This window comes from Amblyomma maculatum, chromosome 6, assembly GCF_055883805.1.
Source record: "Amblyomma maculatum isolate TAMU_Amacu chromosome 6, ASM5588380v1, whole genome shotgun sequence".
Taxonomy (NCBI): Eukaryota; Metazoa; Arthropoda; class Arachnida; order Ixodida; family Ixodidae; genus Amblyomma; species Amblyomma maculatum.
The window spans coordinates 176,991,111-177,006,747 of NC_139349.1; the positions used below are offsets into that span (position 1 = coordinate 176,991,111).

General features: G+C 45.2%; 1 protein-coding gene across 1 annotated transcript in view; it reads right to left on the minus strand.

The window, feature by feature from the left end:
• The window catches only part of LOC146187471 (uncharacterized), a 97,549-nt gene extending 89,991 nt beyond the window's left edge, over window positions 1–7,558 (minus strand). The window contains exon 1 of the mRNA XM_084605778.1: window positions 7,217–7,558. Within this exon, the coding sequence (XP_084461904.1) occupies window positions 7,217–7,485 (269 nt within the window). The 5' untranslated portion in view covers window positions 7,486–7,558. The remainder of the gene's footprint in view (window positions 1–7,216) is intronic.
• Between the last annotated feature and the right edge of the window lie 8,079 nt (window positions 7,559–15,637).

The window sequence follows — 15,637 nt, forward strand, 5'->3', positions numbered from 1 at the left end:
TCACACCCTGTCTTTTGAAGTACTCACACGCAACTCGAATGACTTCTTTAATGCTTTCCCGATCTGAGCAAAAAACTTCGTAATCGTCCATGTAAGCCAGTGCTTTTACCTGCGTATAGTGGAGAATGAACCCGTAGACATGTTCATTATGTATCAATGATAACAGAAACGGCTCAAGATAATAATAAGTGTTCGCTGAGTGATGAAAAGAAGTACGCGCCTCAGAATGAAATCAAACACATAAAGTAAAAAAACGAGGTAGCAAATGTACTGATATAATTCACTTGGCTTTTGTTGAGCAGTCCCGGGAATTGTTTGGGCGAAGACAGGTTCAAGAAGAGGAGTTTATAAATACTTCTTGCCCCGAATGCCGAAACTAGAAGATGAAACTAAAAATAAGCTGCAGAGGCCAATCAGCATACACGGAAACTGAAAGAGCTATCGAAGAGTTTAGCGCTGATAAATCTCCCGTTCCTAACGGCTAAGGTGCCGACTTCTGTAAGAGTTTCAAAGGAGAAATCACTGAGATTCTTCATTGCGTCTTTACGAAAATTTATGACACAAAATAATGCCCCAGTCATTTAGAGCAGCCCATGTGGTTTTATTACCTAAAAGTGAGGACGATGGTAAATTGCTGTCGGTTGGGTCTTATCCTCCGATAAATCTCATAAATGTTGATTATAAAGTGTTTATGAACATACTTGCCAGAAGAGTGCAAAATGTTATAAACGATCTTGTAGGATCTCATCAAACGTGCGATATTAAAGGCCGCACCATAGGAACAAATGTGCACATTTTTTTCCTGGGTTTTGATGTTCCCTTTTTTACTTTCTTTATCTGCACACGTCTGTCCAGATGACTGAGCTTTGCGCCTGTGTTCATCCTTTTTTGTTGGGTTTTTGTTTTTTGACACCTGTACGGCGATAAGTATTGAAGGTATTTGTATTATGCCCAGACAAGTGTTTTTGATTGCATTCTTACGTGGCGGCAAGCCGGTGAACAAAGGACAAAAGAGGACAGAGAGATGTTGGATGACCGTGAGATGACGTTTAAGGAATGCGCGAGCGCTCCTGGCCACGCCACTGCCCTCTTCTTCCTCCTTCGTCCGTAACATGACCCGGGGCCACAGAGCGATCGTCCCGATCGTAGACGAGGAAGTTTACCCATGATGATTCCATGGCATGATGATGGGCGTGTCTAGAAGCTTGAAGAAGAAGATGAAGTAAGAATATAACGGCTTGCCGGTACGATGTCTGATGCGTGGGTGATCCGCCTCCCCTGGAGCTGTCAACCACCCGTCACCAGAGTCCATGGGACCGATGGCTCGAGGTCACGTCGGGTAGCTTGGGCGGGGGTTGCATGTTCGAGTCCGTCGGTTCCTTTGGGACATTTGGGTCTTTCGTGTCTTTCGAGTCCTTCGTCTCGGTTCTGATTGGTCTGTCCGTTCTCCTTGTCTTCAGGTCCGGGCTGAGGGCTGGGCGGTGGTCCTGGCTTACAGATGGCGTCGATGCTCCAAGGCGAGTATGGGGATGACGTACGTCGCACCTCCCACCAAATGTTACGTGGCGGTAAGCCGGTGAACACAGGAGTATAGAGGACAGAGAGAGGATGTTGGATGACCGTGAGATGACGTTTAATGAATATGCGCGGGCCTAGTGCGCGCGCTCCTGCCCATGCCACCGGCCTCTTCTTCCTCCTTCGTCCGTAACAGTATTTTGAAAGTGTCTCACTGTAATGCTGCCGAAACTCTATGCGGAGGGAAGGCCTCGTCAGGCTAGCAGCCTTTAACCTCCCCTTCACTGTTTCCTGTATAGGAAAGAAACCAAATGAACTATCAAACTATCAAACATTGCAAGAACGGTTCTTGACTGCTGTGACGCTTTTCCAGAACGAGTTCATAGGATGCAGCTTCATCTTGCGAAGGCTTTCGATAGAGTGTCGCACGAAATTCTTTTCGCCATACTAGAACATGTAAATGTTGGCTCGCTGATAACACAAGGTGTGCGGATGACGTATGAAAGCTGTGTCACGCGTATCATTGTGATTAAGCCGTTATCAGAATGTGTGCCTGTCAGTTCTTCAGAACGGCAAGGTTGTCCGCTCTCACCCTGGTTTTTGCTATTTATCTGGCGCCGCGCCCCGGATCGTGGAACGCTCTTTATAATTCCCCGTGTCTACATGATAATGATAGCGGTATTCCGCGAGTGACAGGTACTGCGCATTTCCTTTCCTGTAGACGAATTATAGAACTGTGGTGAACTTTAATGCGTTCAATGAAATGCTGGTTGTGTTAGAAAAGGGGCGCGCGATGCACCATCACTACAAAATGCTTTCCCAAAGACTTCGCCAGGAAGCTCAATGACGTGCTATGGCCGCCGTTAAACAACAGCCACAGAAGCCGTATGAAAGCGAGGAAGAGGACGAGGAGCATGAAAGTGATTTCAAGACGCGTAGGTGCACTGAACCGACCATAAATCTCAGTGAATGTGCAAACGCAGCACCGAACATAACCGTAACTTTACGCTACGTATATCCAGGAATAGCAGAACTAAGCCACAGCCAATTTTTTTTTGTCTTAACCATGGCATTTCCTAAACTCGCTCTCAATTTAATCTGATGTTCGTAGCGTTGTATTGTAACCAGTGTTTTATCACGACTTCCGCTTTCTAGCCTAAAGATTGTATTCACTTCACTTTTTTCCCTGTTCAATGCGGTTTGTAACTTGAACTGATTTTTATCCGTTTGTTATTGGTATCTTATTTTTAAACTTTATATTTGAATCTTACTGCCCCACGCCCAATTGTATTTATTATAGTCCTTGTATTTCTAGCCTGTGTATGTGCGAGATTGAAATATAAAGTTTAAGCATAAAATATCTATAAGAAACTGATAAAAATCAGTTCAAGATACAAAACAGCATTGAACAGGACAAAAAGCAAAAGTGAGGTATTTAGGCTAGAAATACACTACAAATTTGCTGCACCTGGAGTGGTTATTTATTTTCTGTATGTTTATAAATTACTATAGTCAATGAATGTTCTTTATTTCTTTTATCTTTTTTTGTGATGTGCTCTACAATTCTTATACCATATGTCTGCAAGACCATGCTACTTCATTCTCTCCGTGACTATTTTGTCCTCATTTTTATTTCATGTTTCTTGTATCTGCTTCTGTCTTCAATCTGTGCGTGTAAAATGCGTCGCATTTTTACTTTATTTGTGCGGCAGCACAAAGACCATATGGTTGTTCCTGTGCACATTAAATAAAGATTAATAATAATAATAATAATAATAATAATAATAATAATAATAATAATAATAATAATAATAATAATAATAATAATAATAATAATAATAATAATAATAATAATAATAATAATAATAATTATTATTATTATTATTATTATTATTATTATTATTATTATTATTATTATTATTAATCAGCCGCTCAGGAGGAACTCGCAGCGGAGCGTCAGGCGTGGCGAATCAGCAATGCAGCCATCAACTTCTTCGTCCTCGAGTGCGCCAGCACGCGATGCGTGGCAATGGCTATGAAGACGAAGATTACCACGCTACATTATTATTATTATTGTTATTATTATGAGCACACTAAGGAATGCACTGCAGGAGTGCGAAAAAATTGCCGCCTCCTCGAAGCTCGTCGCCCCTCTTTGCATTTCTTGCTTTTCTCTATTTATCTCTTTTCATTCGCTTCCTCACTATTTGTCCGGCGTTCAGTGTTACCTTCTCCCTACAGTTACACCCAAACGCGTCCACGCAGCACACAATTGAGCACCGCGTCATCCGGCCTCGCGACGAGAGCCACTGGAGTAGGAGAGGGGCGCCACCGGACGTCAAAAAGTCACGAGTTGCCAATATGCGATGTGACGTCACTGTGGTAGTCAAGGACCTACTTCCTGGTGTAGAGAGGGGCGCCGCCATCGCCGCTGACGTTACCTATGCTAGGCTGCGCCATGACGTAACCGGTGTCGGTCCCCATGGCAACCGCACTGTTTTGACGTCCTTACATCCTCATTAGCCGGAATATACCCACTTCAGGGCAAAGGCTCCTCCCACATTCCCCCAATTAACCTAGTCCTGCGCTAGGTGCATCCATCTGACCACTGCGAACTTCTTAACTTCATACGCCTATCTAAATCTCTGCCACCCCTGCTACCCTTTAATTCCCTCGGAATTCAATTTGCTACCCTAAGCGACCATCAGTTGTCCTATCTACGCACTACATGCCTTGCCCAAGCCCATTTCTTTTCCTTTATTTCCATTAGAATGTGATTAACTCGAGATATTTCTCCGACCCACTCTGTACATTTCCTATCTCTTCAAGTTACACCTACCAATATTTAGTTTCATAGACCCCTGCGTTGCCTTCAACTTAAACAGAACCCTTTTCGTTAGTCTCCACGTTCCAGCCCTGTAGGCAAGATGCAATTGCTGCATAGTTTCCTCTTGAGCGATTCCGGTAAGCAGCTAGTCATAGTCTGCGAGTGCCTACTATATGCACTCCATCCCATTTTTATTCTCCTTGTTATTTCCCTTTCATGGTCCGGATCTGCGGTTACTACCTGTCCTAAGTAGACATATTCGCCTACTACTTCAAGGGCTTCGCTGCCTGATGCGGGATGCTGTTACTTTCCGAGGCTGTTAAACATTACCTCTTGATTTTCAAGCCTAACTTCCTGCTATTCTTATCTAGGTCATCAATCATTATTTACATATCATGCCTTGAGTTACTTGAAAAGGCAATGCCATCAGCGACTCTCAGATTACGGAGGTATTCTCCATCTACCCTTATCCTTAACTGCTCCCGTTCTAAGTCTCTGAATACTTCTTCTAAGCAAGCTGTGAATAGTAGTGGGGAGATTGTGTCTCCTTGCCCAACACCTTTCTTCATAGGAATTTTGTTACTTTCTTTATGCATAACTATGGTTGTTGGTGCAGCCATTATAGATATCTTCCAGTACTTTCACATATGGCTCGTCCGCACCCTGATTTCGCAATGCTTGCCTGACCACCGATGTTTTCACTTAGTCAAATGCTTTTTCGTAATCCATAAATGCTATGTATGACAGCTGGTTATATTCGGAGCATTTTTAATCACCTGGTTAATGGTATGAATATGATGGATGGCAAAGTACCTTTCCAAAAACATGCCTGATCGTTTCCTTGATTGCAGTTTAAGATTGTCCTGATTCTATTAGCGCAAAGCTTATCTTATACGTAAAAGAAAATAAGCTGACTGGGCAAGTGTTCATGTCCTTAGCTTCCCCTTTCTTATGAATTAAGATAATGGTTGTGTTCTTCAATGGTTTCGCTACCTTCGATGACATCAAGCACTGCGTATAGATGGCCAGTTTTCCTAGTACGATATCCCCCCCCCGTATTTCAACAAATCTGCACTGACCGGATCCTCTCCAGCCGATTTCCCCCTTTTCATGGTTTCTTATCTTTATCCTTCGTCACTTTCCGAAAGCCTGACTGAGCTTCACTTCCACCAATCTAATTATTGTCCTGACTACTTCGGCTGCTGTATAGATCAGTATAGAACTCGGCGTGTACTTTGAATATCCATTCCATTTTCGAGATGATCCTGCCCGCCTTGTCCCTTAGCGTATACATTTAATTTTTGTCCATGCCCAATTTCGTCTTCACTGCTTTAAGGCTGCTCCTGTTCTGTAGAGCACGCTCAATTTTCCCCATGTTATACTTCCTCATGTCGGCTACTTTAAGCTTATTCATTAGCGTTAATATATCTGCCAGTTCTAACCTGTAAGTTGGAAGCTTTCAGACGTTCGCGTTTTTTAATCAAATCAGTCTTTGTCTCCTTAGTTAGTGTATCGATATCCTCTCTATCTTACTACATACTACTTCCGCGCGCTCAGTATTGATACCTCTGAAATTATAGCACAATTGCTTCTAGGCTAAGGTCATCATCCTCGGCTAAAGCTGAATATCTATTCTGCAGCGAGAGACAGAGCTCTTCTGCCCTCTCCATCAGCGCTATTTCGTTGATGGACTTCTTTCTTAATATAGTACTTACATCACTACATATGCGTAGCCATTCTGCGAATTTGTTTTCTCTTTTTCGCTCTTTTACACTCTAATTATATTTTTATTTGAATCACTGACACTCATTACAGACTTCTGATAACATCGAATATTTGTTCGGCTAATTAGGTCAGAACCACATCAACTTCCAGTTTGCGTGACGTCACATCTATAAGGCGTCGACCTTAGCTGTATGGCTATTTTGGGGCCTGATTGCTTTTACTGTTATATGTTTCGATAAAGTTAACAAGTAATCATGCTACTGCCATTTTTTTTTGTTTATCATTCTCCACTATCCTCTGACAATTAGTCACTCATTTGATCCTAACACTTCCGAGCACGAAATAAGACTGTACAACGTTTTGCACATGTGACCTTCCCGATAGCCTAATAATGCTTTAGCGTTCATAATAAAGTTCGTTTAGCAAAAAACACTCCACTAGTCACTTTCTTCCTAAGGTCAGACTAGCGCTTCATATTCATTCATTACCACTTAAAACTGCTGACTTGCCTTTTCTGTGGTAATGAATGGACTGCCGTAGAGCGCTTTACGCGCCCCGAGTATGGAAATAGGCTTTCCTGTAGTATGCTGTGAAAGGCTTCAAAGTATCTCGTCATCTCGATGTTTTTAGGATGCTGCGGCATCGCACTGTACGTTTTTTCATTAACATTATGTCAGTGCATGGCTCGGCCTCGTAGACCTCGCTAATCTAATGGAACGCATCGCTCTGGGGAACTTTCCCGTTTGCCTAAATTTAGGAATGATTTGAATAAATCAGACAATTAATTTAGAACCATCGCCGTTGTTCACACAGCTTTTAGTTAACCCTGTATGAGCCGTAGATCCCTTCCCGACCCTCCGCTGGCGCTCAATGGTTCGCGCTGTTGGCTGCTGAGCGGCGTTTCGATGTAGGCCTAACATGAAATTCACTCGCGTTTTTCGCGACGCCACTTGACGCCAAACTACTTGCTACATGAATTCGTTTCGATTTTTCCTCTGCAGCGCCTTCTCACGCTCTTTCATTCCTTTCGTCATGATGTGATGAAGCCTCTAGAATTGTGAGCGAGTCGGTTCACCATTTATCTCACCAATTTTATTCATCTTTATGCAGATATCGTCCGTAGCGCCAACATACTTGAGAGTCACTCACCTGCCTTTGGGCGCCGCCGCTTGTCGCAGCTCCTTGAGCGCCCGCCGACATCCATCGCTGAGGCATGTGTCGCCGGTGTCTTTGACATGCTTCTGGTGCAGTATGCCGATGCCGAAGAGCAGCACAGTAGAGACGGTCACGAATGCTCCTTCAGCTGCGAGGAAGGCGCCGCACGGCACGGCCAGCGGCGGCGCCACGGGGTCGGCACGCATCGCCGCCCGCGCTCGACCCATGCGGCGTTCGTAGGTGCTCTGCGACGAGGTGGTCATCGTTGGTGCGCTGTGTAGGCACTCAGATTTCCTTGCTTGTCACTGACACACGCCTTGGGTGCAAGAACGCAGGAAGCCTACGCTGGCAAAACAGCAGGGAGACAGAGGGCCGGAGCGGAATGTTTGCACGCGCTAACTTCTTCTCCTTTAGTTCTTGCGCCCATTCGTTTTTTTTTTTTGTTAAAAAAAAGGCGATGTGCTGTAGTTATTACTGTGGTCCGGCTGCATCGGTGAATTAAAAACTGTGCATTTTATTTACAGGCCTTCACACAACTCAGTGATGAATAAAATAATATAAAGATCGCAATGTAGGAAAAACTTCTACCCTAATTGAGGTTAAATAAGTCACAAAATTATTTGAAGCAGATATTTGGGCAAATAAAATAAAACATAACTTCTAAAAGAGTCCGACCAGTGCGAAGAACCGCAGGAAGGATCCGTGTACTGAGCCGCAGGTCACCTGGGCGAAAAACACTTTTAATGGTAACCTAATTACTTGCTATATTCGTCTGTACCTGGCCGATGTCGGTTTATTGTAGTAAAAAAAAAAAGAAAAATGAACAGACAGAAGAAGGTGTGTTTTAAGTACGCACTGATCCTCCTGTGCTAATTGTTGCGAAATACGAGACCGAGTATAGAGTACGGACCAGGGTATTTCCTTGCTAAAATAATTTTCTTCTGATGATAACATAGTATTGTTCCTTCTATATACAGCAAACGTTTTATTATCAGTAATGTTTATTGTATTGCCACTAAAGTCTCATTACAGTCACGGTTAGCGTTTATGGCGTTTTTGCCCTTTCAGCGTAACCTGAGAAAGTATTCGCTCGTGCATATTTAATCGACATCTTTATCAGCAGCAGCAGGACTATACCCGCTGCAGGGAAAATGCCTCTCCTATATTTCTTCAATTAACCAATCCTGTGCTAGCTGCATCCTACTGACCCCTGCGCACTTCTTAACTTCATCCACCCACCTAAGTTTCTGCTGCACCATGCTTTTCTTCCCTCGGAATCCAATTTATTATCCTAAGCGAATGTATCGCGTTACGATAAGACGTGGGCCAGCCTAAGCTGCGTCACTCGTGCCACTCGGCACAGGGCTCGCCTCTTATCATTGCCCTCGCCAATCGAGCTGGCCGGGGCCTATATAACAGAGCACGGAATAAAGGCTGGTCATTCGCCTTCCTGATGTCTGCCTGTCACTTCACCGTTCACGGAACCTTACATGGTGTCAGAAGTGGTGCCCCTTCCTCGACAGCGCCCTGAACAGATAGAAGACTTCGACGCCAGGCTGCAAGGATGGAGCTTCTGAAACCCCCAGAACCACTTCGCATCACAGGTAACGATTCCAAGAATTGGCAGCTCTTTAGACAGAAGCTGGAACTATACTTTACCGTAGTGAAGCCACGTGACAGTCCGTTGAGCGATTCAGCAAAGACTGCGATGCTCTTGACTTCAACCGGTGACGACGCTATCGAGGTCTTTAATAGTTTTACATTCAACGATGGCGAAAGCAAACAGGACTATCAGACCGTCGTAAAGAAGTTTGACAGCTACTAGGGCGCACAGACGAATGGGGTGTACGAACGATACTTGTTCCGGACTAGATTCAAGGATGCAGGAGAAACCTTTGAGCAGTTTTCACGGGACGTGAAAAAATAGGCACGGCACTGCAATTTTGAAGGGTTGACTGATTCCATGATCCGCGACCAGATAGTAATTGGAATCAATAATGAGACCCTCAGGGCAAAACTTCAGGACAATCAGCTGGCCTTGCCCAAAGCGGAACAAATCTGCAAAGCATTCGAAGCAGCAGCTCTTCAGAACGAATCATGGGGACAGAAAGGAAAACAGGTCGATCCTGTGAAGGAGACTCAAAGAGAAACAGGCTACAAAACAAAGTAAGGTGCTCGAAGTGTGGCAGAGAACACAAGCCACTCAACTGTCCTGTTAATGGGAAGACATGTAGAATATGCCAGGGAAAGAATCACTTCGCCGTACGCTGCCGAAAACCAGCACAAGTAAGGGAATTGAGAGATGACAATGATGAACACTTAGACATCTTAGACATCTGCGTGGACAGCGTGGCAAGCCGACGGGATTGGATGGTTAAGGCAAATGTTAGTAATGCAGCCGTTTTGTTGAAAGTGGACACGGGATCGCAAGCAAACCTATTGCCTTACTCTGTATACAAGAACATCAAGCCTACGCCACCGCTCAAGCACAGCAGTTCCACCCTGCGGTCCTACAGTGGATGCACAATCAAGCACTTGGGCGTTATCGACCAACGCGTGGCTATCGGCGAACAAAATTGCAGCTTGAAAATTTCCGTGGTCAAGAAAGGATGTCAGGCGCTTCATGGTATCAGGCGGCGGAACGGCTCGGGATGATTTTCCGAAAAGTGGATTCGGTGATAAAGAACAGCTCCAAAAAACTGCTTGAAGAGTACAGCGACATTTTTCAAGGCACCGGGTGCGTCCAACGCCAATACAAGATGGTGCTCCGTGAAGGTTCCGTCCCAACCGTTCAAGTCGCTCGGCGTGTACCCTTGGCACTGCGGGAGCCCCTGCGCCACGAGCTGCAACGAATGCAAGAGGCTGGCATCATAACAAAGGTCAATGAGCCAACGGACTGGGTGAGCCCTTTAGTCATTGTTAAAAAGGAAGACGGAAAGCTAAGGCTATGCATGGGTCTGAGAAAGATTAATGCGTGCATAAAGAGAGACCATTACGAGATGCCGCGGAGGGAAGACATAGAAGCAGAGTTGGCCGGCGCGAAAGTTTTCAGCCGTCTTAGACGCAAAAGCTGGCTTCCATCAAATCCCTCTTGACCATAAGACTTCGCTCATTTGTACTTTCGCAACACTATTTGGGAGGTACCGTTTCTTAAGGTACCTCCTATTTGGCATCTCTTCCGCGTCTGAAGTCTTTCTGAAGATATTGAGCGAAATCTTTGAGTCTCTGCCGGGTGTGCACGTTTACGTGGATGACATTTTGGTATGGGGAACATCAAGGGAGGAGCACGATCAACGCTTAAAATCTGTATTTGAATCATCAAGGCGGGCCGGCCTCGCACTAAATGCAGAGAAGTGCAAGGTTGGAGTCGAGTAAATCGAATTTTTAGGCGACATAATTTCGAAAAAAAGGTATAACGCCTAACCAAGCACTGGTCGAATCCATAACTGAAATACCTGTTCCATCAGATAAGAAGGGAGTGCAACGTCTACTCGGCGTGGCAAATTATTTTTCGAAATATATTCCTTCTCTGGCACTAAAGACGCCGCAGTTGCGCAGTTTGATTAAGCATGACGCAGTTTTTGAATGGACTCCCAACCACGCGCAAGAATGGCAAGAAATCTGCAATTGCCTGATTGCAAATGCAAATGCTTGCAATCTTCGACCCTAGCAAAGAAACAAAAGTGGCGTCAGACGCGTCACGGAATGGTTTGGGCTCGGCCCTACTGCAGCTTCATGGCGATAACTGGCGGCCCGTGGCGTACGCGTCACGAACGCTCCCTTCAGTTGAGCAGCGTTACTCGTAAATCTAAAAAGAAGCTTTGGCAGTGGCGTTCGGCTGTCGGAAATTCATCTATGGCCGACATATTATTTTAGAGACCGACCACCGACCCCTGCTTGCAATCGCTGAAAAATCAATTGGGGACATGCCACCAAGGCTTCAAAGGTTCCTTCTGCGATGGCTGAAGTACGATTTCACTATGCAATATGTTCCAGGAAAACGACTCCTTCTGCCCGACATGCTGTCACGAGTCGCAGCAACCACTACAGAAGATGACGCAGCAGGTGAAGGTGACATCGAAATCCATGCTGTGAGTACGGTGAATGCTTTCGTGAGCGACACCAAGCTAAAGCGGCTTGTGGACGCCACTAATAATGACCCGTACCTTTGAGCAGTAAAAGAAAGTATTTATGCTGGAACACGCATACAAGGAGAACTGAAACCTTTCGCCAGCGAACTTTCTGTAGTGAAAGGTATCGTGCTAAAAGGCAGCAAAGTGATAGTGCCGGCGAGCATGCGGAAAGAGATGCTGGAACGAATTCATGAAGGCCACATGGGCATCAATAAATGTAAAGCGAGGGCACGAAGATTTGTGTTCTGGCCTGGCTTGAGTGCACAAATCACTGCTATGACTCAAAAATGCGCGGTCTGCAGACGTCACGCTTACAGCCAACCTGCGAAACCACTGCTTATGAGGCCGGTACCAGACTATCCGTGGTATAGGGTTGGCGTCGACATATTCCAGCACGGGGAAAAATCTTATCTGTCTGTGTACGATGCCCTCTCAAATTTTCCAGAAGTCGAGGAGCTCAACGACACGTCGTCGCCGTCAGTCATAACAAAACTGAGGGCTATATTTGCAAGATATGGAATCCCGATGGAAGTGCGCACCGACAATGGGCCCCAGTTAGCCAGTCGAGACTTCCGCCTTTTCGCAAGCAAGTGCAACTTCCGTCATGTGACATCTAGTCCGCACTTTTCCCGTTCTAACGGCTTAGCGGAGAAGGGAGTACAGATAATCAAACGGCTTTTGAAGAAAACAATAGAAGCAGGTGACGATTTTTCTCTTGGCCTCTTTAGGTCGACTCCTCTAGAAGATGGACGGTCTCCGGGAGAGCTGTTACAAGGAAGACGGCTGAGGTCAACTTTGCCAGATTTCAAAGACCAAACCAAGACGGTAGTACAGAAGCATGTTCAGACTAATTATTCACGAGGCCAGCTTCCACCCCTTGAAAAGGGCCAAACTGCCAGATTCAAAAAGAAAATGTGGTCGCACAAAGCGAAAGTTATCGCCACAACGCACCCAAGGTCGTACAAGATCTTAACCGAAAGAAACAAGGTCCTTAGGCGGAACCGGCAACATCTGCTTCCCATAAGCGAGCCTTTCAATCCGGAGGCGCTTGACTACGATCTCGTGGAAGAAGCTGATCACCGGACCACACCGCCTGCAACAGTTTCTGAAACTTCGAGCACCACTCTTCCGGCTACAACAAAAGCGCACACTCCTCCCCCGAGACGATCCAGTAGGCAGAGATGACCTCCCAGCGCCTTCAGTACGACAATAACTTTAATCAAGTCACCTGCAGTAATGAGTTTTTTGTTTTTTTCGAGAGAAAAAAAGATGTATCTCGTTACGATAAGACGTGGGCCAGCCTAAGCATCGTCACTCGTGCCACTCGGCACAAGGCGCGCCTCTTATCATTGCCCTCGCCAATCCAGCTGGCCGGGGCCTATATAACAGAGCACGGAATAAACGCTGGTCATTCGCCTTCCTGATATCTGCCTGTCACTTCACCGTTCCCGGAACCTTACAGCGACCGTAGGTTGTCCTTTTTTCGCAATACATGGCCTCCCCATGACTATTTCTTCTTCTTGATTTCCACTAGAGTGTCAGTGACTTGAGTTGTTTCTCTAACCCACTCCAGTTACGCAATCGTAATAGGGCATAATTTGGCTATCCTGGCGTAAGCGAACGCGAGCATCACTTTCAAATTTATACTCATCAGTTGTAGGACTGAATGCATTTAAAAATAGACACATGCTTAAGCTGGTGCATAAATGCCTATTCCTCTTCCTTTCGAATATCACTTGCTCTGTCCACACAGCTATCAACGCGTCAAATTCGAATTAGAACTGGATTCTTTTGTTTAATGTCTCAAAGCGATTTAGGAGAGATGCCGTAGGGGAGGGTTCCAGAAATATGGATGACGTGAGATTTTGTAAAGTGTACTGACATCGCACAGTACACGGGCGCCTTCCTTTTCACCTTCATCGAAAGGTGGCCACCACGGTCAGGATTCGATCACGCATCTTAGGGTACAGTAGTATAACGCTCTAAGCATTGCAAGACCGCAGCGGTTTCAATGAGTCAAATTCTCATGTGCTTTCCAGTAAGTGGTGAAATGCAGCAAGCAGTGTAAGAAATAAATAAAGCAAGTATATTGTATGTGCTTGTTTGAGCGTGGTCCTATTGGATCTATTTGAGCACGTGTCGCTCTTGCCAATAAAGAGCTAGACGGGATTGCTTGGGCTCATTTTGTGCCACCTAATTGCTGCCGTCACTGTTCGATAGTTCGAAGCTGAGCGCGCCGATATCCCAGATAGTTGCTCAAGGGTTAATCGCCACTTTTGCCCTCTGCAGGGAGGAAAAAGAATTAGTTTGGAACAAAGCTATTTATAAATATGTGTCGAATGTATATTGTTAACGCTGTCTTGCTCTTCAGCTGCAACGTTGGATGTAGTGCAGCCAAGTTGCAAGTATTTTTGCTACAGCTCCATTGAAGATATCGTTAAACATTTAGTAAATTTCATTTGATATGAATTGAAATAGATGTTTTTGCACTGCATATGAGGTAAGCAAATTTTAGGAGCATTTTTGTTAATACCTGCGCAGGTGGTGACAAGCTTTACTGAGGTGAGTCTTAGCCTAGTGAAAAATCCCGTATCGCGCCACACCGGTTTGAACCGGTCCTGTATTATCCGGTATAAATTTCCTACCGTTATGACCAGTCCTGTATGAAGCATAAACGGGTTTATGCCGGAAAGGTCATGTCCGGTATGAATCTCAATCCGGTCGGTCTGGTCAGATATAGAGTTAATATAGGGCTGACCAAATCCAGTATGCATCTCATACAGGACATCCCAATCCGTCATGGATATGAAAAAGGGCGGACCAGTCGTGTATATATAGGACAGGTCATGTCCGGTTTAACTGAAACCAGACAAACCCGTCATGAATGGAACTGATACGGGACAGAGTATTTCCGCTTCGCAACCTAATTCGGGCGGATCGTGAATCTCAACCAGAATGACCACATCGGAACATGCCTTCGCGCTAAATAAGCATGAAGGCATACATATTATACTTTACAACTTTTCTGTATATGTGGAGTACGCGTTGTTTCGCAATTACCTAGAAGATGTGAAGCCGTGGATGTGTGCGGTAGCAAATAAATATAAGCATCGCATTTTGCTTTTGCGTGTGCAACAGTCACTGCAGCTTGTACGATCTTGCGGTGCATCATATCTGCGACTGAAGATCTGCCACCTTCAACGTGGAAGTTCAAGCTAGAACGTAGCGTTTCGTAAGCGAGGACAAAATACGCTCGGGAATAAATGAAACATATCGCTGACCATCGAATATGCACAGGTCAGTCGGACATCGGGAGTCGCTTCCTCTAGTGTTTACATATGCAAAGCACTTGTCAGAAGTAAATTTATTGACGTCGCTGCTCCGCTGGCAGCAGGTAAAGCTAAAACAAGCAGGATTACAAATGTTGGTGCACCGCATACATCTATATGTAGCAAAAAGTGCATGCGTTCGAAGACGATGACAAAACATATCAGCACTAGTAAATTGTGACGTTCTGAGGTTTGTCTGCAAGGAAGCGAAATGGAAGCGCTCCATTGTAAAGATTAGGGACACGGATAACCCTTCGTGATAGTCAGGAAAAGGATTCAGCGTGTTTGAAGGGCGATCGTTCAATTACGACCACAAATTCTACACCCTACAAAAATACACAACGTACGAAAAAACAATGTCGACTACATAAGCAGTAATATAGTCAGAGTGATCGTATCCCGCCGTGGTGTAGTGGTTACGGTGCCTGCTTTTTTGTGAAGACCGAAGTTCAAATCGCATATTACGTTTTTTATTTTTATTTTTCAAATGTGGTCGTGTTATTTTATAGCTCTGCATGCTTTTTCCAGCCTGGCGCCCAGTTCTTTTTCTGAAACAAGGGCCACGGACCATACAGGAATTTCCGGAATGAGAACTCCGCGTGGTTTCATTTCGGTTCAGCTTGTATCAATTAAACAGAAACCGGACGAACGCGTCATTTCTGGAACTGATACCTGGCAGAGTATTTCCACTTCTGAACAGAAGCCGGGCCGACGGATGAAGCTCAACCAGAATGACCATGCCGGACACGCCAGCGAACTAAATAAGCGCGATGCCAAACATATTATACAACTATTCTGTATATAAAGAGCACGCTTCGTTTCCCAAATACCTCAAAAATACGTAGCCGTCGAAGTGTGCGCTAGCAAGCATATACGCGCGTCGCGTACGCTTGTGCGCGTACAACAGTCGCTGCAGATCGTATAGATCTTGCGGTGCGTCTTCATATCTGCCA